Source organism: Scophthalmus maximus, chromosome 2, assembly GCF_022379125.1.
Source record: "Scophthalmus maximus strain ysfricsl-2021 chromosome 2, ASM2237912v1, whole genome shotgun sequence".
Classification (NCBI taxonomy): Eukaryota; Metazoa; Chordata; class Actinopteri; order Pleuronectiformes; family Scophthalmidae; genus Scophthalmus; species Scophthalmus maximus.
In genome coordinates, this window is record NC_061516.1 from 24322079 (window position 1) to 24347306 (window position 25228).

At 45.0% G+C, this 25228-nt stretch overlaps 1 protein-coding gene across 5 annotated transcripts in view; it reads left to right on the forward strand.

Annotated features, from left to right (window-relative positions):
• cadm1a (cell adhesion molecule 1a) overlaps positions 1-25228 on the forward strand; it is a 344647-nt gene that overhangs the window by 229137 nt on the left and 90282 nt on the right. For 4 of the 5 annotated variants that reach the window (XM_035625134.2, XM_035625136.2, XM_035625137.2 and 1 more), the window contains exon 2: positions 11153-11170. The exons of the other annotated variant lie outside the window; for it this stretch is intronic. In XM_035625134.2, coding sequence (XP_035481027.1) covers positions 11153-11170 — 18 coding nt within the window. The remainder of the gene's footprint in view (positions 1-11152; positions 11171-25228) is intronic. 5 annotated transcript variants of the gene reach the window in all.

Consider the following 25228-nt stretch of genomic DNA (forward strand, 5'->3'; position numbering starts at 1 on the left):
CTGAATACATGCGTCCGTCTCCCATGCCGGAGGTGGGGGGATTCGAGGACGCCCCCCCATGTTACATTGGATTTCGTACATGACGTTTATGGTCAACGACGGAATTATCTACATGACTTTAGTTGTTGACTTTATTTCCTTTCACGTCAGCACAAGATTTACATTTTTCGTTTTAATACGAAAGAGAAAGGATTAAGAACTGTTGAGTGGTCCGACGACCGGAACTTGTCCTTGAGCTTCGTCATTCTGTCGGAGTGAGAGAATGATCTAGAAAATCACTTTGCACATTTTTTCATTCACTTTACAGTTGTTTGTTTTTATGTTTGCCTTTATAATGAGCTGTACGTCCTCGTCTCGGTTTTCCCAGAAACCCTCTTGAACGAGGCTCATGAGCGGGACGGTGCGACCGCAAAGACAATGCATACGGTGCAAAACAAAAAGATTATCCCATCTTTTGTCAGGGTCGCTGGTGGGAACAAAATGATGTGTACTTCGTGTGAGCTGTGTGTTTCTCTTTGTCCTGGCACCCATATACAGTCCAGGCTTATCATACAGCTTTTTTTTTGTATTATTATTCTGTTTATTCTACTGTACAGCTATATCCACATTCTGAGTGACTGAGCTAATTGTTCCTGCTCATGCATTCTCCGCAGATTCAATTATACGCCACTCTGGGCATCCTGAACAAAAAAAAAAAAGAAAAAAAAAAGGAGGGTGGGAAAAGAGCGATGTGAGCCGAAAAAAGTGTGGGAGAGTGAAAGATGAAAACGCAAAGAGGCGCCGCAGAAGGTCATTGATAAGAGAGGGGGGAGAGTTGAGAGAGAGAGGGAGGGAAAGGAGGATGAGAGCTTAAAGGTAGAGGAGGGATAAATTAGAGAGTGGAGTAGGAGCAGTCCCTTGAGTCATCTATTTATGTAAGGGGGGAAATCAGCTCACTGGAGTGTGCACTGTAATGGCACCCCTCCGTATAATGATTGGCGCTGACCTCCCAAATAAGAGGATTAGTTTGTGCCTGAGCTGGCCAGAAAAGAATGGACCTCACCTTAGCTCATGGCTGCAGTTTGACACAGCAGGGGGGAAAAGAAAAAAAAAGGGTATGAGAATGAGAAATAAACCGCAGCAGCCGGGAGGCTCGGCCGAACCTCGTGCATCTGCATCACCGCCGTGACAACTTGGACACGCGTCCTTTCAGATGCGCCTGAACGGGTGGCGTGAACACACGCTGCCCCATAAAGAACTGTAGTAGACATGATGGGGGGGCAAAGGCGGCCGCCCACTGTAACACGTCGCAGTAATTCAAACCCCCCCCCCCCCCCCACACACACACACACTTTTTTCTTCTAACGAGCGGCGCGATGAGTTACCGCTTTTCTGTTATTTACATGCCGGGTTGTCTCCGGGAAATGAGCTCGTGTTATTGTGGCTCTCCGTCAGGCGGTGACAGGGCAACTCGCCTGCTCCGGGGCGAGAGAATAGCGCGGCTTGGGCGGCGAATGTTGTGCTTAATGTCTGACTGCGGGGCACACTCTCCCTTTTTGTGTTCTGTGGAGCAGCAGGATTGAAGCATCCATCTCGCTCGCCCCGCTCCCACCTAATGGTATTAGGAAGAAGGGCTGGATGGGATTCGGTATTCCGTTAAGGAATATCTGATACAGGAGGACGGGCCGATTCAATTAAGTAAAAAGCAAGGTGGGATCGAATGAGGACCGTCGTAATAGGACCTTTTTAATCTGGAGAGCTCTCCGGCTTTCCAACCCCCCACCACGGAAACGAAAAACAACATATATATATATATATATATATATATATATATATATATATATATATATATATTATGTACTTGTGACCGAAGGACCGTAGAGGGTCCGTGTGCAACTTCCGCCTCGGTGCAGATCGCGTGAACACCGACAGCTCAAAATAGACACACAACACACACACGCACACACACACACGCACACACACACACACACACTCACACACACACACACTGCCTCTCACGCTTAATGCATGCTGGGACAAAGCTTTCTGCACCTTGTGATCCGGAACAAACATAAAGACAGTCAACATGAAGGATCCACTCTGGAGCCGGAGTTGGAAATAGGCCGTTAGCTCGTCGCACTTGCTCATTTCACGCAGCGATACAGACATTTTGTTTTTCTTGCCTAGTTCGCGTCAGTGTTTCTTCACGTGGACGTACGTCCTGAATCCACGTCTCACCGGAGAGAAAAAGTCAAAAAAACATTCATCTCACTTCCAATAAATCCACATTGTCAGCCAATCCCAGCTGACGTTGGGCGATCAACGTCAAAGTCACCAATATAACTTAAATGCCACTTTTAATTTGAAAAACAGATAGAAAAAACGTGATAAATCTATAGGTTGTCATCTCATGTTGTGTCCAAGTAATGCCGTACCTCGTAGATGCCGATCGTCCCAGATTCCTGTTGGGAGTTTTAGTCAAATTTCAAGTGCTGTCTTCAATAAGATAAGACTAGGACGATAAAAAAACAAAAAGACTATAAAAGGTTATATACGTTTTGTACAGTGCAAGTATTGCCTTGTGGAAGAAGACCACTGTACAATGTGCAGTTGTTTGGATTAAACAAAAAGTATGACTAACAGTGTTGTACGATTGTGCAATAAAAAAGTTTATATATATATATATATATATATATATATATATATATATATATACACACACACACACATATGTTTTCTCTCGATTGCTAATTCTTCACTGGGTATCGGTTCTGGGCCTCACGGTGGCATACGGGAAACGTGAAGCTGTGAACATATTGTTAATATTATTGTGTTTTTTCACATGCACAGTGTACACGGTGTGAACAAGCTACATGAGAAGTAGATATAGTCTTTTTTTTATATATATTGTAAGTCTGCAAAACAACAGAGTTTTTCTTTTTTTTCCTCACACACACACACACAGAGGAAACTTGACAGAGGCACTTTAGAGCTCCGTACTCTGCTGTCGCTGCGAAAAAAACACACTGTAACGTCCGCAGCTACTACTTTGTCATTTTGCGTGTAAACACACAGACGTGAGCAGTTTCACACCTGACGTGTGTTTTTTGAGAACATATTTATGTTCTCATTACCAAAACTCCTGGTCTTTCCACGCGATCATTACAATGCGGGGTGTTTTCCCTTTCTCCCTCCCGCCTCGTTGCACGGGCCAGACTGTGGTTGCTGAGGAGGCGACGTGAATCAGACTAGAAAAGCGCCTTGACCCTAAAAAAGGGGCGAGAGTTTACCGAATGTCCCCGGCGCCGTTCACGTGCGAATGCCCGGCGGACTTCCAATGCATTACGTGTTAACTCTGCACAGTGTGCGAGCGGGCGCCAAAAACCCAAATCGGTTTCTTGACTTCTCCCACTTCATACAGCCGAGTGGTCAGGTTATCACGCTGCCGCCTGATATCTTCACGCCACCGAGTTCCAACGCTGTCTGGAGCCATTGGGTTTCCATTACCACAAATCCATTCCACTCATTTAAAATTAATGGCTGTGGACCTTCCCTGACCCCAGAGATAAGCCAGGCCAAGTCTTTTCAGAGTTCTGTACTGTACCTTGAGGACTTGGTCTGCCCTCTCCTTATTAATCCATCACGGAGGAAGATGTAGCTCGGGCCAAGTAATCTTTTCCTTTTTTTTTCTGTAGTTTGTAAAGTATTTTGATCCTAATCGTGATTTGGGTTATTACTTGTAAAGGTTTACATCGTGATCCAGACCGCTGACGAGGCTTTTCTGTTTTAAAAAAAAAATTGATATTACTACCCCAGTTGTATTTTTCATTTTGTATTTCTGAAAACTGCTGATCTGCTGCGATTTTCACACGCAACATTCTCAGTGAGACTTCTCTCTGAATGGTGGGGGGGGGGGGGGGGACGGACAAGAAAAAGAATAATCCAGTGGAGTCGGCGGAGAATGACCCCGACTGGTTGGAGTTGACAGACTCCAACCAGGATTAACCGCTGTTCACAACGCTCCAAAAAAACGTCAGTCAGACGTGGTCTGAACGTCGCAGCCTGTTGCTGAACCCCGACCCCGAATAGAACAACGTGTGATTGGGTCGGGCAGGAGATTCGCGGCATCAACGGGCCCCTCCCCACTACTGGTATGGATTCCGTGCTTAAGTGCTCCGACCGCGTATGTGTATGTTACTCTCCCCTTCGCTGTCTGCCGGATGGAAATTCAGACAACGGCGCCTCTCGTAGAATGAAATCCCCCACGTCTGAGCCCCAGCTCTTAAGTGCACACAATCTACCCGACGGGGACTGTGAACACTCCAGAAGGTACAAACGTCACTCCTACGGAGGGGGCCCTCGATTCGTAATGTTCCACTCTCATAAGCTGAGCTGCGTTGCTTTTTGCTCATTTCTCTTCCGGCTGCTCTAATCCGCCGTGGAAACGCAGGCCGGTCTGTTTCCAGCGTGTTCACCCGCCGCCCATGACTCGGTGGATGGTGAGTAGGGCTGAGGACCGGGGATGCTGGGGGCGACATTACCCTGGGCTCCCTTATTTTTTTCTTCCCCTCCTCTGCACCCTGAGGACGCAGCCCTCGGTGGCGGAGAGAGAGGGAGGTTTCTCAGCCTTATCAGCAGGACAGCGCTCTAATCGCCGGGTCCCAGAGACAGCCGGAGGTAAAGGGAGAGTGGATGAGTGAGCAACATCCAAGGAGAGGAGGGGGGGGGGGAGACGACGACAAGGGAAGGAAGGAAGAAGAGGAGAGGAGAGGAGAGGGGGGGAGGCGATGTTTATACCTCTTAGGTTTCATCAAATGACAGATGCTTTCCAGCTCAGCACACAACTGAGAAGACACGAGTGTGGATTCCGTCCCGCGGCACATTGTTGCTGATGAAATATGGAGGCGGTTGCATCGCGAGTCTCTTAGCAACGGCAGCAAGGTGCCATCCTGAAAGCATCCCGAAGGGGAGGCGACAAGGGGGAAGAAAGAAAAAAAGATAAAAAGGAGCTGAAAAGTTGGTGGTCGCCTGAGTCGAGATCAATTAACTGATTTGATAATTGATGTCGTCAACGTACGGCTGCTGTGACTCAGTAACCTGACCCGCCGCTGATCCTGCTCTAATTATCTCTTTCTATTTGTGTCCTCGTTCTTTTTTTTTCTTTTTTCCCCCTTTCAGCCTGAGAATCTGAGGAAATTCATACAAAAGCAACACATGGAAAATGAAATATTCCTGCTAGAGCCCGACAGTTATGGATTTCTGAGGGCTGATTCCATTACTGATAAAAAATAAAACGTATAAAATGGTACTTGGTCCTTTGATGTCATTATGAAACCCTTATGACATAGACATGTAACTTAGGCTTGATATTCATAAACTGTATTATACATGACTACAACTATGAATAAAGAAAACTGAAATACATACAACCTAATACTTAATCCTTGAGTTATTGTTATTATTATTGTATATAAATATAAATGCACACAGCCGATATTATCAGAATTTAGTTTCTGCAGGAAATATAGTGGCTTGACCTTTGTCATCAGGAGTAGAATACCGACCCCTCTGGTGAAGGTTGCAGGACCCTTGTGGTCGTGGCTGAAAGAAATCCACACTAGTCAGCATGAATCAGAGGTGGAACAGAAGTCTCACTCCTGCGACCTCGTCTCTGTCTGGACTTTGTCGCTGTGTAATAAAGTGACTTGACCTTTTGAATCTCTGGCACCAAGAGGTCGGACAGAGGCCGCAGCAGAGGCGACTGGTCGGTTGACGTTCACGACGCAGGATCAAACGATGAAAACCTCTTTCCGTGAGTTTTCTATACGATAAATAAGTGCTACGGGCTTTTAGATTATATCAAGCTTTAATGTTTCCGTAGTCCAGATATGGGTTGTGTACAACCCCAGAGCCCATTGCGACGGAGCACTTTGTGTTTCCATCCTCCACACTTGATTTACTGCCGCTGCCGGTTTAAAAAAGGAAAGACAACAGGATCGGTGCTATTGATAATTAGTTTTTAATGTGCCACACTCATCATGTCCAATTTCATGCCCCTTAGGCAGCTGATCGCAGATTTAATCAACACATTATTCCTTGCTATACTTAAACTGACTGCTGGGAGGGCTCCTCTGTGTGTGCGTGTGTGTGTGTGTGTGTGTGTGTGTGTGTGTGTGTGTGTGTCTGTGTGTGTGTGTGTGTGTGTGTCTGCGTGTGTCTGTGTGTGTGCGTGTGTGTGTGTGCGTGTGTGTGTGTGTGTGTGTGTCTGCATGTGTCTGTGTGTGTGCGTGTGTGTGTGCGTGTGCGCGTGTGCGCTGGTGGCAGCGTGGAGGACGGCGTTCTTTTCCAGCGTGTGCTTGTGTGATGGAGGAGCGAGCCATGAGAGGTTGTCAGCATGTGCATCCATCCCAGCAACGTCCCTCTCTGATGGACAGTGGACGCGTGTTCCGGCCCATTAACCAGGAGCTACGTTTTTGAAGAAGACGCGCTCGGGGGGGGCTGGCGCTCGGGGGGGCTGGCGCTCGTGCTGCGTCGAAGGCGAAGCTAATGTTATTACTGTGTTTCTCCCTCACCTGGTGAATACAGATGAGAGCACCACTCTCATAACACCTGGGACCGTTTAGGGTTTGTTTTTTTGCGAGGTTGGCTTCTTTTTTTTTTTTTAGGAAAACGCTTGTTTGGTTGCTGCTGACCGTTACACTCAACGCTCTGCGTGTCAGTGGTAGGAGAACATGAAATATTGGTACTACTATAGTACTGCGATGCCGGTTAACGACTCCAAGGTATTTGGAATGATCTCTGACCTTTTTGTGTCGAGGCAAAATGTCCAACATCTTTGTTTCCGATGGACGTTTTAATCTTAAGTCTGCGATGAGGCTTTGTATATCGTTGTCTCCGTGTGGCCAAAGAGCACGAGTGTGGTTTCAGACGTGAAGGAATCAAATTCGAATTGAAGTCGAGCACCATGGAACTCGTGAAAGTTATAGTCGCCTACTGACCCTTCTACATTGTAATGGAGTACTGTCCCAGCGTCCGTCAAAGGATTAGCGGGATGGATGAATGGATGATGATTAATATTGTCACTCACACGTGCTAGAAATAGTGTGGATTTGTGCTCTGACCTTATGTAACATCAACATGTTTATTCAATGAAAAAAAATTACTTCAGTTAATGAAACATGAACTGGTTAAGTTTGTTAAACGTATAAAGTTATCAGTCGTCTCAACGTGTTCACTTTAAGTTGAACAAACATAAATAATTTGTTATTTTGTAGTCATTTTTTTGTAAAATGGAAAAAAATATTTGTAATTATTTTTAGTCATGAATGAAACGTATTAGAAGACTAGGAAGTTTCTGTAGGAAGGGACTTTGTTGTGTCAATATCATCTTTACCCATTGTGTGGGTCATATTTATTTAGTTTCTGTGTGTGTGTGTGTGTGTGTGTGTGTGTGTGTGTGTGTGTGTGTGTGTGTGTGTGTGTGTGTGTGTGTGTGTGTGTGTGTGTGTGTGTGTGTGTGTGTGTGTGTGTGTGTGTGTTTGTGCGTGTGTGTGTGTGTGTGTGTGTGTGTGTGTGTGTGTGTGTGTGTGTTTGTGCGTGTGTGTGTGTGTGTGTGTGTTCATGTATGTATCAATACCTGAAAAAAAAGACCAGTCAACAAGCCGGTGGTTTTATTTTAGGGGTACAAAAAAACCCAGATGCCGGTGCAACACAAACCGCCTCCGCCAATCCCTCACGCCACAGGAGACACGTCGTGCACTGTGGGTCAGCGTCGGACCAGTGAGCTGCTCCGTGAAGTGTGATCGATGTTTACAACAACCGCCTGCCCGGGTTTTTTTTTACCTTTCGCCTTTTGCTTATTCCTCAAAATACTTTGACTAACTTGGCAGTTTTCACTCCCAGTGTCAAGTGTCAGGCATTTCCTGTAACTCCTGTCGTAGGAGTGTTCGTAGGTGCACAGTGAGTATTATTACTCGTATCATTACGTTAAAAACAACAAGACCATGATTTTAAAGAAATTAAAGTGTTATCCTTCAAGTCACTGACGTATTTTTACATTCGCTCGCATTCATGTGCTCGAATCTTATTGAACAGATCATGCGGTATCATTCTGTCCTACTATTTTGAAACGCCGCTCCGGTGACTCAGACGTCGGTCTCGACTGCCGCTCACGACAAAGAGACACCGACTGTAGAGGAGGACAAAGAGGCAGACACATCCGGACAACTGGAGCCAGGATAAGTAGCGGCAGTGTTTATCTTCAACTACTCCGCTCCCTGGCTGTGAGTCAAAAGTGGCGAGAGGCACTGGGCGGCGGCGGCGGCGGCGGCGGCGGGCCCTTATTAAATGCAGCTCAGGCCCTGGCCGAACCCCCGGTTAATGTCCCTATCATCTCTGGAGTGGGTCCGGCGTCCGGCGTCTCCCTCCAAATGACTCATGTTTAATGCATCTCCGCAGTCCTTGTCGTTTAACCTCACCTCTGGAGGTCGTGGGTCGCTGGCGGGATCGCCAAGGACGTGTCGCCCGCGTGGGGGGGTGGGGTGGGGGGGGGGGCGACGCAGTTATTCTCCAGCCGCTCTCCGTTTACTTAACATGGAGGGGGGTTGGGGCTGAGTCCTGCTCCATGGCTCGCCCGCCGCCGTGTAATCTCCCAGAAGCTAGAAAGAAAGAGAAAGAAACCGCCACTCGTCACACCGTGGCCCCGCTGTTGGCCGCGCGGCTCTCTGAAGCCCTGCGCCCCCCGAGCGCTGCGGCCGAATGCTTAAGCGGTGGAGGAAAAGTGATGCTACGCTGAGAGACTTTAGCGGTTTGCTCGTCTTCTTCTTCTTCTTCTTCTCTCTTTTTCTTTTGTGCCGGAGCACTTCCAGCTCACGCAGCTTTGCAGAAGGAGCCCTCTTCGGCCGAGAGCGCAGGCCGTCAAAGTCCGTCAGCGACCTTCGTCAAACGCTTTCCGTCGGAAGCGACCGTTTTTTTTTCTGTCTTGAGATCCTGCATCTGTTTGAATTGGTCCGCGCTCATTAGGGACGCGACAAGCAGTTTGAGAAATGAATGCGGGAGCCGCGAAACGCGTGCGATCTTCTGTTTTGCGACGCGGCCGGACGACGCACGTTCACGTCCTGGGATCGAGGAACAGCGGCGATTCAGCGAGAAATCTTCCCGACCGCAAAGAAAAAGGAGAAAGAAGTCTTCCCTTTCTTTCACTTGATCTTCACGCCTCGTACTCCTCTAAATTGTGCGCGGCTTACGTGCAAAGACGGCCTCCCTCTCGCCCCCTCTCTCTCTCTCTCTCTCTCTCGCCCGCCCTGGATACCGGTAATTAGAATATCACCGTGATTGAGATTTGGCAAAAGCCGAAGAGGAAATAGGCTTTCGTGGACGGGGGGGGGGGGGGGGTCTACACGGAAGCCAGGCTGTTCACCGAGGGGGGGGCCGACGCCCGCACTTCCTCTGCCATGCTGGATTTTGTACCGAAATGCCAGCTGAGGCTGAATTTCCCCGGTTTCCCCACTTATTGATTGGTTTTCTCATTTTCTAGATGGTCCTCTGATAGATTTCGCAGCAGCCCGAGAGTATTAATGTGCACTAAGGGTCAACGAGTGTGTGTAGTTGTTTTTTTCTTTTCTGGCCCATACCGATCTTTAGTGATCGAGGAGACCAATAATCCATACCTGGAAGCGATATACATTTGCAGAAAAAAGGGAAAATGTCAGTGTCGAAAAATTTGGGATAACACAAACTCCAAATAAAGTTGTGGATATGAACAACTATGTTTTTTTGTTGTTTTTTTAAATACCGCAGTTCGCTCCGCAAAGAGTGTAGGCTGCGTTTGAGTGCTGGTGGAAAATCGGGACATTTGGACTTTCAGGTGAAAATTTTGGGGAAGATGTGTTTTTTGGGGGGTTTTTTTAAAGACAGAATAGCTCGAGTAGAACGCATACAATATGAAATAAGTGTGAATATAAATATATGGTAAAGCCTGGCCGAGCCAGGGATTATCCGGCCTCACACCACCCCTGTGCTAAACTACCCCATTTATATCAATGAAGCCTGACTGAGCAACAGAAAACCTCTTTGTGTGTAACACGATACATCTCAATAACAACACACACACACACACACACACACACACACACGCACACACACCACATCGGCCTAACATGATCACAGAGTAGAATCAACAACTTCCCCAGAGAATTCCTGGGAAAACTGAGCATCACATCGTCCATGAGGAGGAGATTTATATCACAGGGATGCTGAGTCAGTTTTAGCTGTGGACCTAATGAACTGTTCCTGAGCGTGTGTTTGTTATTAGCAGTCGCATGCACGGGAAGGGAAATGATTGTTTGCTTTTTGGTGCAGTTGCCACCGGGGAACAGCAAACTTACCTTCGAATGCCACTGATCAAAACAGAGAAGAAGTCAGTTTCTCTTAGTTCATTTTTAGAAGAAGAGTCAAATGTATTTTGAGATTTTGTATTTATTTATTTTTTTTCGCATTTCAGGTCGCTTCATGTCAGCCCAGTTAATTCATCCATTATCTTAGTTATAGCTGTTTATTCAAACCCACATTTGAGGTATTTCAGTCACATTCTCCCTTAATTCCACACATGCCATCAAAGTATGCCAGTCACTTTAGCCTCTCCCTCTCTCTCGTCCTCCGGGTGTCTTGGATCAACAAATTAACTTTCATTTTTTCAGAGGGCCGTAGTGTTTATTGAAATTCCACCGGAAAAAAAATTGGCATATTTCGTCGCATCTCCGCTCGCTCCCCGTTCCCGCCGGCGCACACGGCAGCCTTCAGTGTCCGTTGGCTATTACTCAGGACGTGTAACCGAGCAGGACATTTGCTCGGGACCACAGAGTGACGACTGCAGATGATATTTAATGCGACATCTTGAATATGGTTATGTGATGATTGGCCAGGCCCGATTATTGGTCGACACCTGATATATATATATATATATATATATATATATATATATATATATATATATATATTCAGCTGTCTTTCCTCTCTAACCTGTCTTCTCCTGTATTTCACAAGCATGCACCTCTTGGGATTGGGGGCAATTCATTTTGAATGGGGCTTTGATTTCTAATCTCCCTTTCTGTTTGTTTTTTCTCTCTCTCCTTCCTACCCCCCTCCCACCTCTCCTCCTCCTCTTCCAACACAGGAGCTGCACAGTACCCAGGTAAGCCCTTCCTCGTGTCCTCACGTCACCACATCCTCTCGCCATTTTCCCGCTTGCTCTCAGCGTCCTTGGCGTCTGAGTGCCGCGTGCGACCGACCTGCGATCTTTTTTCTCCAATCTTCCGTTTCACTCCGCCCTTTTCTCGCATTTGCATTTTCCCGTCCGCCTCACTCGTGCATCCTCCGCAGTCCGTTCTCTTTCCGGACCTCGTGCAGCTGTCAACAACGCTGCCGACTGATTCACCGGCAGTTGTCTACCGTTGTCCGGCGTCCCGGTCCACACTGCGGTCCACCAGCAAAGCGCTGGGAGTGAGAGAGAACCCAATGATCTGAAGAGTGTTACGCAAAACAACTTGTGTTCAAGTTCTGAGGTTTAGGTAAATAGATGGAGCAGACTTGCTGCTACTGATGACGCTGCTAAATCAGCTCTCAATCGGCTTTATTAGAGACATTAATGTTCCCTTTTGAATCGACGTCTCCAAGTTTGTAATCAAACACTCATCCATGCTAAAAAATTTCAAGATGAATACACTTTTTTTAAAGAGGCAACAGGCAACTTTGGCGCCCCCCAGTGGTTCTAGGTGGTATCAGTGTTTGTCCGCTGTCGCAAAGACGCCGCAGCCGCAAGACGTGGGCGCGGACGCGGGCGCTTTACCTTCAGAGTCCACTACAACGCTGGAGAAGAAAGAGGCCCCTACTTTGTTTTCTGGCTCCTGGCGTTAACTAGCGACATTCTTTTTCTCTGGCGGAAACCGCGTCCTGGTGGCCCGGAGAACAACGTGGTGAAAGCGAGACTTTGCAGGAGAGGGGTGTCGGGTTTTTTCTTTTTTTTCTTTCGCCATCACACCGTGCGATCAGTCTTAACTGACCCCAGAGCTGCAGGACCCAAACCTGTCATTATTATTCTTATTATTAATATTAATATTAATATCATCACTAATAATAACAACAACATCATTGTATTTTTTAATTATAAGTGTCAGTCTGGTAGAGATTACAGCGGCGGTTCTACAACTGTCCTCTCCCTTCTCTCCTCCCACCTCTCCTCTCTTCCCCATCTCTCTCCTCACCCCAACCGGTCCAGACGGAAGCTCCGCCCACAACCGAGTCCGTGGGCTTTGCTCATTGTGGGATTTGTTGGGTTTTCCCAGTAATATTGTAATATTGACCTCACTATGTAAAGTGCCTTGAGACAATGTGTGTTGTGATATGGCGCTGTACAAATAAAATTGAATTGAATTGAATTGAATTAACATCACAATGACAAGTTTAAAGGAAAAAAAAGGTCAGGGACATTCCCCCTTTTTCTTTTGTTATTTCATTGTGCCGTTCACAGCGTCAGTGCAGTTACAGGAACGCGACACGGATCCTGTCAAATTCAAAAAAGGGTCAAACGGCTGTGAAAAATCCAGGAGGCAGTTTGCTCAAAGGGACGAGGTGGCATCGCATTTTGTGAGTCATTTTAGACAACCCTTACGAGTAAAAAAATAAAAATAATAAAGATATAAAAAAAGAATAATGTTCTGTAAATCAAGACATGCTTCCCTTTTCTAAATGCCTTCACTCCCCCCCCCCCCCCCCCCGCGCCTCTCCTCCACCAGGCCTTTTAATCCAATTAGCGCCGCCTGCGACAGTTATTTATATGTACATGAATTAGAGCTGAACAGCGAGACGTCGTCCCATGGGGCTGATTGGACGGAGCCCAGTCCTTCGCAGAACCCTGCCGCCACAGAGCGGTGGCGGTCTGTGGCGGCTAAGTACAAAGAGGCCGATGGCTATCATCATCTGCACCGCCACGTTTTGGAACGCTCGTTTGTACATTCGCTCATTTCGTCCGAAGCGACTCACAGTCGCCGAGGCAGGTGGCCTCAAGGGCTCTGCCTCAGGGCCCCCACTGGGACGGCCTGGGATCGAAACCCCCCTCACCCAACCTAAGCGTCGTAACCCACTAAGCAAACGGCATTCAAACCCGAGTCACCAAGGCTGGAGAACGATTTCTAATCGCGACACATCCTGGTACTGTAAGCCGTCCTGTCAGTGTTCAGATCCGTCGTCGATCTGCGTCTATGTTCATTGTGTCGGACTGAGACGAAGCCAAACGAGTGCGTGAGCGGCCAAGTCCGCCTCCCTTACCCTCCTGAACTGGTTGCCAGTGATTCCGGTTCTTCAGAGAGGCGGCAACAGCCGTGACTCAGTATCGGAGGCAAAAACCCTTCCAGCTTTTAAAATTAGACATGTTTGACATTCATTTTTTGGGAAAATGACATAGGTTGGATTCATTTTCAATCAGTCCAGCCACGCATGTTTTTTAGTTTTTTTTTTGTCACGTTTCGTCTGTAAATTACACACTTAAAGTTAATTACGAGGCAATTAACTAACTCGATTAAAAGTTCTACGTGGCTCAAGTAAATGGAAATCAACTCTAGTGGTTCTCTTTCTTTCATACCTACTTTTGGAATGTGAGCCACGCTTGTGTGCCATGTGGTGTCTAAGTTTACAATAAATAAACCTGAAATAAAAAATGAGAGTAACGACAACATGGAGAAGCAAGAAAACAACAGAGAGAGAGACATGAAAAACGGCAGAAAACTCATTTCCACGGGCTTGTATTTATTTTTAAGAGCGTGGAGCGCAAGTCAGTTTTGAAAGTAGTGTGAGCGCCACACCTCCAGCTATGAAGTGAAATAAAAACGGAATAATATTTACAGTTATTAATAAACAACATGCAGATGGATGTGACTTTGTATGAAAAGCAACAGAAAGTGTTTTGTTGGGCTCACAAGGCTCCGGAGGAGTGTCAGTGCTCGTCGCTATGTATAAGTCTCTGGAGGGGATGAACACCAATCGACCAACACACACGTTTTGATGCTCAGCGCCTGGAGAGCTGCGGAATCTCCAACCAGGCAAATTGGGAGAAAATATCTCAGAGTTGTGAAGAGTCGATTGGCCCAAACAAGCAATTTGAAGATGTAACTTTGGGCAGTTCATTAAAAGATGTATCGCTAATGACACAAAGAGGAAAAGTACAGGAAGGTCAATTGGAGCCCAAAGTAGAAGTCCGACCTCGGACCACCTCTGTTGTTCAGCTGCTTTTAGATCTGCGACTGTGAAGGAAAAGGATTCGCATCGTCATCGTCTCACATTCAGTGAGCCTACGGGCTCCGAGCGGAAGCTTCTGCAGTTCTAACGTTTCTCCTTTCTTTTATTAGTTTTTTTTTTTTTTTTATCAAATTTTAAATTCACTCATCTCAACGTGTGGGTGCAATTTCACCTGACATTTATTAGGGGCCCGAGCTCCGCTGACAAAGTCAGAGCGAGGACCTATTGTAATTGGGTGAATTATTATTATTATTATTATTATTATTATTGTTGTTGTTGTTGTTGTTGTTATTCCACCAAATTAATCGCTAATTTGAGGCACTTAACGTGCTCCGACCTGCCCCAAACTTTGCACACGCATCAAAACCGGTTACATTTTTTTTATCAAATTGACATTTTAGGGCTCTCGGGCATGGACGTGTCAAAAAATCTTTTTTTATTATTACTATGATTATTAGCATTCAAGAAGAATTTTGGCGATTTGGAAAAAGTTTATTTAGCCTGTTTGGATATAGGTTACCAGGGTTGGCTATTGTTTGAATTTTATTCCGATTCTGCATATGGATTCCAACATATATTTGACGCATTAACTGAAAGTTCACATAACATTTACAAAAAATTGGAAGTGCTTGCCGTTTTGGGAAAAACCTATAACAAGTCAAATTCAAAGAAAATGTCCAAAATGTGATAACTAAAGTACAGCGCACTCGCACTCGGAGACCGCAAGACGTCAAACACTGGATTTTCCAAATCCAGGCGCTTACTGCCACATTCCAGGTGCAATGCGGCTAATAAACACGCCGCATCTACTGTACATATGTCGCCGTTTACCACTTTTCGCTCTGTTGCTCGGACGTGAAGCGGGCGTGCTAAGCTCGAGCTGGTATCAAAACACAGGGGCCGTCCCGGTTTATGCGTGAAGTAGACGAGCGGATCCTGGCAGATCAAATAGATAAAAAACCTCCTGGCAGTCGGCCACATGCTCGCAGACATGTGTAGACTTTCATTACAAAGAAACAAAAAATACATATATTTTAAGAGACCGATAAGCAGAACGGGAATTCAAACTCTTTCTCACCCGGTAACCGTCACCCGGCACCTGGGATTCGTTTCCAACGTGGAAGCGAGTTTTTCCGAGACCAAAGAACATGCAGAGAAATATTTATTTTCTTTGTCAAATGTCCCAGCGCTTCCTCAGTTGACCTGCCACCGCAGGCAAGACTTCTCTGTTCCAGTGTTTGTTCAATATGCCAATCAATAGGATGGAAGACGCGAGCGGATGGAGGTGGGCTCAAGGACGCAGCAGTTAAACACAAGGAGTCCTATCCGTGTGTGCACAGGGGCTCTTTAAACACACACTGCCACGTGCATTTATGTGTGTGTGTGTGTGTGTGTGTGTGTGTGTGTGTGTAGTCTCACACACTTGTGGATACGCACACGCGCGCAGAGTGCAGCTCAGATTAACGACTAAATCAATCACACGCACACACAGTGTTTGCTTGTCATCCTGTATGCTTTCCTTTCATAACACGGGTTCAATTTCCCAAGCTACTGAAGCTCAATCAGCGTTTCCGCAGAATATGTATTCAGCAAGGTCGTCTCTCACTGCACCCGGAAAATTCCCCCACCACAGGATGTGTCTTTCTTATTGCAATGCCAATAGTCCCCCAGTCCACTGCATCGCAATCTACATTCTTCAATAGACGGGCCGCTCGGAGACACACACACACACACGCACACACGCACACACACACACACACACACCGGGCTGAGGATGCAGCTCGTTCATCAAATGGACCTTTTAAGCTCCATTTGTCACCTGTTGACTTGTTCAGGTTGAGTTTTCAAATCTTATTCTAGCTTTTAATGTAGTAAAGCAAACAACAACAAAAAAAGCAAGAAAAAAAGGACAGTTTCTCTCTTTCTTCTTAAACTTCCATCTCTATATTCTGCCGTGACGACAAGAGGGGTAGGGAAGGCGGTTAATAAAACATAGACGACGGGGCAACAGCACACCATTAAAAAAATCACGATATAAGTTACAGTTTATACGGAGCAGAGAGGTTGGACTCCTGCTCAGAGTGTGCACTCACAAAGAAATCAGTAAAGAGCTCTAATGACGGCAAATCCATTACCTGGGAATTATCTAAATGTACACAATTACAGGAAATTATAGTGCTGCAAAAGGGAATGCAATAATGCAATCATTTCAATCTATATCTGTATAGAAAATGTTATATGTGTTAGATCGTCTCTCAATTCTTTACGTTTGCCAACACTGTGTGTAGTTATACTGTGCCCAAACAGGTCATTATTATAATTTTTCTTACTTTCTCATGCTAGGGTTAAGTAATTCTCCAAATCATGATTAAATGAATCCATTCATTGGGCACTTTTTTTCCAGGAGCAGATCAAAACACATTTGAGTTGAATTTGAGTATTTCTGGCAGGAGGATTAACTTTTTAATATTATTGAAGGATTAATTTTACCCATTGTTATGTTGACGACAACATCTGTGAAAAGACGATGAACAAAAAATAAGTAAATTAGGATACAAAAGTTTGATTCAAGGAAACGTGATATTATTGGATCTAGTTATATTCACAGTCTTCATCAATTAAGTTGTTTATTATTTTGTCAATTAATCCATTAGATTATGTTTCCCTAACACCCAAGATGATGTTTTGTTTTGTGCGTGAACCAAAGATATTCAAGTTTACTGTCATAGGGGAGCAAAGAAACCAGAAATATTAACATTCAAGAAGCTGAAATCAGTGATTTCTAACAACAACAAAACACAAACTATAAACCAATTAATCGATTATCAAAATCGTCGGGGTTTAATTAAGTTGTCGATTACTAGTTGATTATCTGTTGCAGCTCTGCAACAGATAACTGGATCTTTGGTTAAGTTATTCTAAATCTAATTGCGTTCAATAGCAAATGATGCCTGTACATTTGCATTTATATAAGCAGTATAACGGAGAAGAAATATTATTCATGACAACATTCGACACCTTCTCGTCGCATCTCCTCCAGCGTTTCAGACCTCGGTCCCTTGGGCGCGTGCCGCATTTACGGGCAACGTGATCCGCTGTAATGAAAATCTAGATGGCCGACCTTTGACCGCAGACACGTCTCCGTTGTTAAGGAACATTCAGCTGTTAGTTCTTTTTCCAATTAATCCGTCATAACGACCGGATCTGTTTAAAGCGATTATCTTTGATGTTGGGACTCACGATCACCGCTCGAGGAGCAAAACAAACGAATTAACGCGACGTCCGTCGTACGTGGAGGGTCAATCGAGTGTCATGACCTCTGCACCGATACCGCCGAGGTTTCGGAAACAAGCCGCTGTGACCCGCCGACATTCATACTCACGTGGCAATATTACTCCGAATATACGGGCGAGCGTCAGCGCCGCCGTCCTCTTGTTAAATGGCGTGCGATGTGCACGCCGCCCAAAGCAAGTCGTTGCATCAGATTGAAGAGGAAGATGATTAATTATGCCGAAATCAAATCAGGTTCAATGGGTGTACGTGCTGTGATCGTAGATTTGTATTAATCAGCCTCGCTCTGATATTTACAGATTGGCGCATGATCAGATATTCATTCTTTGATTAACAAACGTAATGATCTTTAATTCCTCAACAGAGGCTCGCATCCGGGTCATCTTTATGAATATTGAATTATTTGTCTTAATTAAATCATCATGAAACGATAAATCAGGCGGTTTATTCGAGCGTATAGGTATCCGGCATTAAAGACACCACCACCGAGAGCGGAGCAGTAAACTGCAAGACCTCAACTCATAAAGTGAGACCTAACAAGTTTATTTTCTCCAAACAAATGACAAAAAAAAGAATAAAACTTTAATATGGCCTGTTTTCAGGCAGCTTGTTTCGAGAATCCCCTTGAATTTCTTAGAATCAAGAAAAGGGTTTTGAATAAAGTTTTGTAAAGTTGAATAAGGAAAGTAAAAACTATTTTTTAAAGCTGCTATTCTTATTCCACACTCTGGTTGTTATGATTCATTATTCAAGGAAGCAGGACACAAATCAAGAAAGAAAAACGGGGGGGAATGCTCCTTGTGTTAATGTTGTGTCCTCGTGGCCAGTGTGTTACCAAGAGGCCTCGCAGTGTAGTTTCATGAGCTATTTGTTCCTTAATGGAACAAGTGGAACTAGAGCAAAAACCCCCGAGAGGAACAGAGGTTTTCCAAAATGTAGTTAGAAAAGAGTAGCAAACAAAACTTGTGGTGATGGAGTATCGACTCCTTTCCTCTCGGCTGCCTGGCCAGAAACAGAGACAGAATCAGAAAACCCAACAGAGCTCATCACGGTGTTTCTGCTGCCTGTCTACACTTTGATTCTCGGAGCTGCAGTAATGAAAAACTTTTCAATATTAGCCCCGAAATATTGTAGCATCTGTTACCTTCGTCTGATCAGGTCCTCGGGTATCTTTAAAAACTGAACCCACTGAAAGAACACCAAACAAACTCTCAACCATGTCGTATAGACCGTGAGAATGTTTGAGCGCTTGGAGTATTTTCTGTAGCTGTTAAACGTATCTGCAGTTTGCCAGTTGAAAATGTTTAATTTGTTGCAGCAGTAGGAAAGTAGAAGACGGCAGGGATGCTGGAGTGAAGCAAAACTTTAAAAAGAAACACTCAACCTTGTTCATTATACAGGAGCTGGGAAGAGAGAGAGTGAGAGAGAGAGACCTGGGACTGAAAAATTACTATGGACCGTTGACTGTCGGGCCGAACCTCAGAATCCCTCCTCTTCATGATGTACAGTACACTGCACCTCTGCTCCTCTGTGGCCGTATCCCAGTTCGCGGGCAGCCTCCCTCTGAGGTGGCATCCACAGCGGCATGGAGTGTACTTGGAACGCCCACTTTTGTCCGTAGCTTTTCTGATGTTACTCGGCCCTGCTGGAGACGGTTTGTCCGCCCGCTGCGAGCTTCAGATCAGTGCTGCTGGGGTCGTGCGGCCATACCGCTGACGATCCAATCCGGTGTGAAGTCAGGGCACAGACGTTCGCCTCTCTTCCTCGCTATTGGTGCATTCGGGCACAATTTTGTATCAACTTGTGGATTCAAATGACATACAAATCTTGTCATCACAAAGCTTTCCTCAAGCAGCCAACAATGTGCAGCTGCATATTGGGTGGGTCAGTAGGAAGGTAGGTCGGTAGGTAGGGATGGAGGTAGTTAGGTATATAGATAGGTAGGTAGGTAGTTGGGTAGGGATGTAAGTAGTTGGATAGGTAGTTAGGTAGGTTGGTAGGGCTGTAGGTAGTTAGTTAGGTAGGTAGATAGATAGATAGATAGATAGATAGATAGATAGATAGATAGATGGAAAGGTAGGTATTTAGGTAGGCAGATAGATAGATAGAAAGGTAGGTATTTAGGTAGGCAGATAGATAGATAGAAAGGTAGTTAGGTTTGTAGGTAGGTAGGGATGTAAGTAGTTGGGTAGGTAGTTAGGTAGGTAGGGATGTAAGTAGTTAGGTAGGTAGGTAGATAGATAGATAGGTAGGTAGGTAGGGATGTAAGTAATTAGATAGGTAGATAGATAAATAGAACGGTAGGTTGGTAGGTAGGTAGGTAAGGACATAGGTAGTTAGGTTTGCAGGTAGGTAGTTAGCTAGGTAGGTAGGTAGATAGGTAGGTAGTTGGGTAGGTAGTTAGGTAGGTTGGTAGGGCCGTAGGTAGTTAGTTAGGTAGGTAGATAGATAGAGAGATAGATAGAAAGGTAGGTAGTTAGGTAGGAAGATAGATAAATAGAAAGGTAGTTAGGTTTATAGGTAGGTAGGGATGTAAGTAGTTGGGTAGGTAGTTAGGTAGGTAGGGATGTAAGTAGTTAGGTAGGTAGGTAGATAGATAGGTAGGTAGGTAGGTAAGGATATAGGTAGTTAGGTTTGCAGGTAGGTAGTTAGCTAGGTAGGTAGGTAGATAGGTAGGTAGGTATGTAACAGTAACAAGTATTAAAATGATTGCATGGCTCTGTCCATGATTTATCGTCTGTAAAGATAAATGGGAAAATATTATTTTATTTTATTTTATCTCAATCAATCAGCTGAGAAGGAATAAAAACATATCACAAGTCTTTTTTTCCAGTTCATCTCAGTTGTATTACTAAATTTGCAATGAGCTCATTCAATCAACATTTTGAGCAAACAGATATTTTGGGCTCGTGAGACGTTGGTTATGTGACGGGGCGAGTTTGCACCGCTACGCATTTTGCCGAGTGCTTTCTGAGAGAGACACTGTTGTCGTCAGTTGTTTGTCAGTCGCTGCTCCCCCCCCCACCCCCGAGGAGTAAACCTGCCTCACCCAGCGTGTGTCAGGAGAAGATATCCCCTCCTCGCTTCCTCCCGCTCCCGTGCAGCCGCCCTGACTCGACATAATATCCACCAGGGCTGCAACACATTTAAAATGGCTGAGTCAGGATGCACAGTCGCCCCCGAGTGCGAGCTGCTTTCCACCTGCACTCGACTTCTCCACAGTTAGGACGTTGTCTTCCTCACAAACTATTAATAAGCAGTAATCAGTAGGTTAATGAGGTCAAACTCTTATTTAATGGCTTAGTAAAACATGGTGACACCGAATACAACATTAATAACAGCTTTATAATGACTACTGCAGAGTCAATATGTTCCTAATATGCATGCTAATGAGGAACTAGTTCATGTTGAATAAGTAACTGACTCTCCACTAACTAGGTCCCTGCTCGAAAATGACACGCCCAAAATGAAAAGAGTATGTCTTTGCAACTACTATGTCGATATGAATAATCTTGATTTCCTTATGAAACACTTTAGATACGATTTCAGCAGATATGTAAAAATCAGTATGGATGTTACCGGGTCAGAGTAAGTTAAGATGGAAGCCAACATAAGTGAAAGATTTCATGTTCGCCTAAAACAAACAACACACAACAAAAATGATGCCGATGAAGCAAAGTGTAAAGTTTTACCGAATGCTCATCCTGTCTTTGAGATGTTAACGCCATTTTGACTGTGAAAATAACTTGAACGCATGTGTTTTGAATTCGTCCTTGAAGCACTTCCGACAAACGCTCAAAAAATACTCAACAGTTGAAGACACACACACACACACACACACACACACACACACACACGGTGCTTTGAGGAGAAACCGATGAATCTGAGTTTGACGGAGGACAGAAGGATGCTGCAGAGCCGGCTGCCTCCCTCCCCGAGTCTCTGATGCTCTCTCCTCCGCTGCCCCATTTCGACACCAGCTTACTTTTGTTTACCCGACAGGGGGATGCAGAAGCATCTCCCCTCCTCCTGCTCTGTCTTTCTTCCCTGAAAGATATTTCCAAATGAGTAAGCCTAGACCACAGCTGCCTCTCTGACGCATTAATCACTTGGCCGCCGCCCCCTTCACTCCCACATGCACACACACACACACACACCGACACACACACACACACACACACACACACACACACGCACGCCGCTCTCACTCGCGGGTAACCTGGTTTGACTCGCATAAGCAAAAGGCATGTACCACCACCGTGTAATATGATCACGTGTCAGTGCGCACAACTCGGAGCAAGTAGATATGTAGAAAACACACACACACATAAAGCATCCACCCACCGCTCTTTACACAACACCGACTGTCTCTCTCGCTCTCCATCTCTCTCTCTCTTTCCGTCTCTCTCGCTCTCTCTCCATCCAGCCATGGCTCCCACATGACCCTCCATTTTCCTCATCATTAGCGGCACCAACCAGTAGCCACGTTCTATCCGCCGCTCCTCTGTTCACTTCTCGATTTCTTTAGTTGAATCCAGAACAATGCCCTCTCCCCTCTTTCTCTTCTGAGCAAAGGGGGGGATTGTTATGGGAGAGCATTAGAGGCAGGAGGGAAGTGAGTGCGCGAGAGGAGGAAGGCCTGTTCGGGATGGTAATTTCACAGGAAATCATATGTAAAATGATGCACCGGGTTTATGTAACTGCCCTGTGTTCAGCACTGGTTTCACTGATACGGGCTCCTGTTGGTAACAGCAACATATCTATTTCTGGACTAAAACTAAAACCCCACAATTCGTAAAATGCTAACCATAGCGTTGAGATATTGCCGACGTGACTGACTTGCTCCGTGTTTCGTGAGAACGCAGCATATAATAAATACATTTTCATTTCAAATCTGCGTTATGAAACGAAAACGATCGCTGTCCAGATGAGCATTTGAGCAAGTATCAGTAATGATCCCAATACATACTCACACGCCTGAAAACGCACGTCACGTGACGATTCACGTAAGTGTTTTCAACGTTTTGCCGTTGCCGATCGTCGAGTTAAGAACCAATCAGGACGTTGTGTACGTATTTCCAAACGTCTCCGTTTTTGCTCGCCCTTGCGACAACGCAGTCTTGACCCCCAATCAGGAAGTGAATGACGGCTGTCGTTGTTTTTCTAAAGCCTACGTTTCCCGCCCCGTCCAATACTCAAAATGAAGCCGCCGAGTTTCCAAACAAGATCAGGGCCAAATTTCCAATAGTCTGGAAAACCTCCAGCATAGTGTGGACACCAGACATGACCACAGCCAAAGCGATGCATTTTTAAAACTAAAAACGTATTTGTGTAGACGCAGCTTTAAACTTTGCACCCGTGGGCTGAAACACCTACATCCTACACTGTTAAATATTCATTCTTCTTCTCTATTAACAGTGGTGAAGAACCCACAGAGAATTTACCGCCAAAGTCCACCGCCACGCTCGGCTCCGCAGCTCTTCTTATCCCGTACTCCCGGCCAGAAAAATTTGCTCTTATCAGCCTCATTTTCTGCTGCAACGGGGGCTGCTGTTGTCAGTGAAAAGACTCCATTAAACCCATTACACCACCTGCCCAGTTCCAAAAGGGCCTGCGAGGTTAGAAAACTGAGCTGCTGATGAGATTTACGCATCTAATCGCAAAAGAGACGGATATTTTGTCCCCTGAAGGTTGTTGTATACTAAGTAGCGATGATGTGAAGATGTATTGAAGAGAAGTCCGCCGACACCGTCTTGATTGTATATAAAGGTTTATTACAAAAAGACCAGCATCGATTACAAGCCCTGCAGAGCTTGGAGAGTGTCCGGCCAAAATGACAACCCTCCCGACTCTTCTTGGGGGTTACCTTTATAGGCCCATCGTTGGCTTGAGTAGGAACATCTGGTTGATCCAAGATATGCTATGTGAGTCGTAAAACTTAGAGGGGTCAAAAGGTGAGGTGAGGGGTCACCAGGAGACCCTTATCTTGGCATTCCAAAGAAAGAGATGTAATCACATATTCCCCTTTCATTCCATATATGGACAAAAAGACACTACAAGGTGGAGCGCTGCCCCCTTGTATTCATCTTTCAGTTGTTACAATGAGCTTAGATTCAAAATCTGTTTTCAAATTTGATGCCAATTCCCAGGCCAAAACCAATCTTTCATCACAAATCTCTTGCATTTCATGACAAACACAAGGTTGCGTTTGAATTTCGGCTATTATCTCTCAAGTGTCGCCCACGGACGTGATCGAGACATTTCCCCGCAGTGTCCAGAGAGTTCTTGCGACGCCATCCGGGCGCCAGTTGTGCCCCTCTGCATTTCAAAAAACAAGATCAAGACATAAATACTGACCATTTTATCAATTCAACTTGGATTTAGAGAGACACTCATTTTATTGTCATCAGGCCAAATCCTCAGCTTTCAGCCCAAGGTATCTTCAAAGCAACTGGTCAGAAAAATCGTCTGACATTTTCTGTGAAAATTCGTGGATCCCACTCGTTTCAGTTTTTTCCTTTGGTAAATGGGATTTGCAGATAGAATTGATGAACTTTTACTGAGCACATTCATGTTCCCGGGTTGATGGGACCTTAACCTTGTCCCAAAACCTGTGAGTCACTGTTCACGTCTCCAATTCGTTCTGCGTTTCAAGTGGGTCCGCTCCCATGTCGATTGCTGAGATAAAAACTCAAATAACACATATTGACATTTCTTGCGTTCCTCATGAAAGACGAAAAAGCGCTCCAAGCAACTTCTACAAAATTATGAATCAAAATGGTGCTGACAGAAAGGATAGGTCACTTTGTACCAACAGTCCAGAGTAAAGAGAAAACAACCCAATCCAATACATAGAGTGATCCTCCTGCTTATTTATGGCGTCACAAATGTCACATTTTTATATATTTGATTTGTTGTTGTCCTACACGTCTAATGGTGCGTTCACACCAAGCACGGCAAATTTTCCATGCCATGAGATTATTCGCGTAACTAACGATTCAAACGACAACAAATGATCCTGTGGCGAAACTCGCGGGAGTTTCACGTGTAGTGTAAACGCAGCAGAAGAGTTTTGTCACTGTGAGCCTCTGGAGGGCGCTAGAGCCAAAATACATAAAAATCTGTATTGTAACTGCTGTTTCATCATTAATTGCTTTAATGATTTTTCCCCAAAAGACTCTCATTTATATTATAGTTACACTGTACTAAACCATCATATATATATATATATATATATATATATATATATATATATATATATATATATATATATATATATATATATATATATATATATATATTCATTCTGACTCCAGGCAATGCATTTGCTTCCATTAGCTAATGTGATTATTTCCATGAAGAAATCATTTGTACAACTTGCATTATCAGCTGTTTTTAAATAGCTTCAAACACAACACAAACATGCGGCACAGAGAGGCCGCCACGTGTGCCGGTGGTTTTAATTTGTGTATATTATCATAAACACACCATAACGTAGCAGCACGCTCAATAATACTGTATTTTGCTCATACTTGCGCTTGTGGGATAAAGGCATTTGAGCACGAAACGCCTCACAAAGCTCTTCACACACCATCCTTACGGAATGTGTCACAAATCCGCCGTTCCACCGAGCACCAGTGGGAGAGCCACAGAGTGTGTGTGTGTGTGT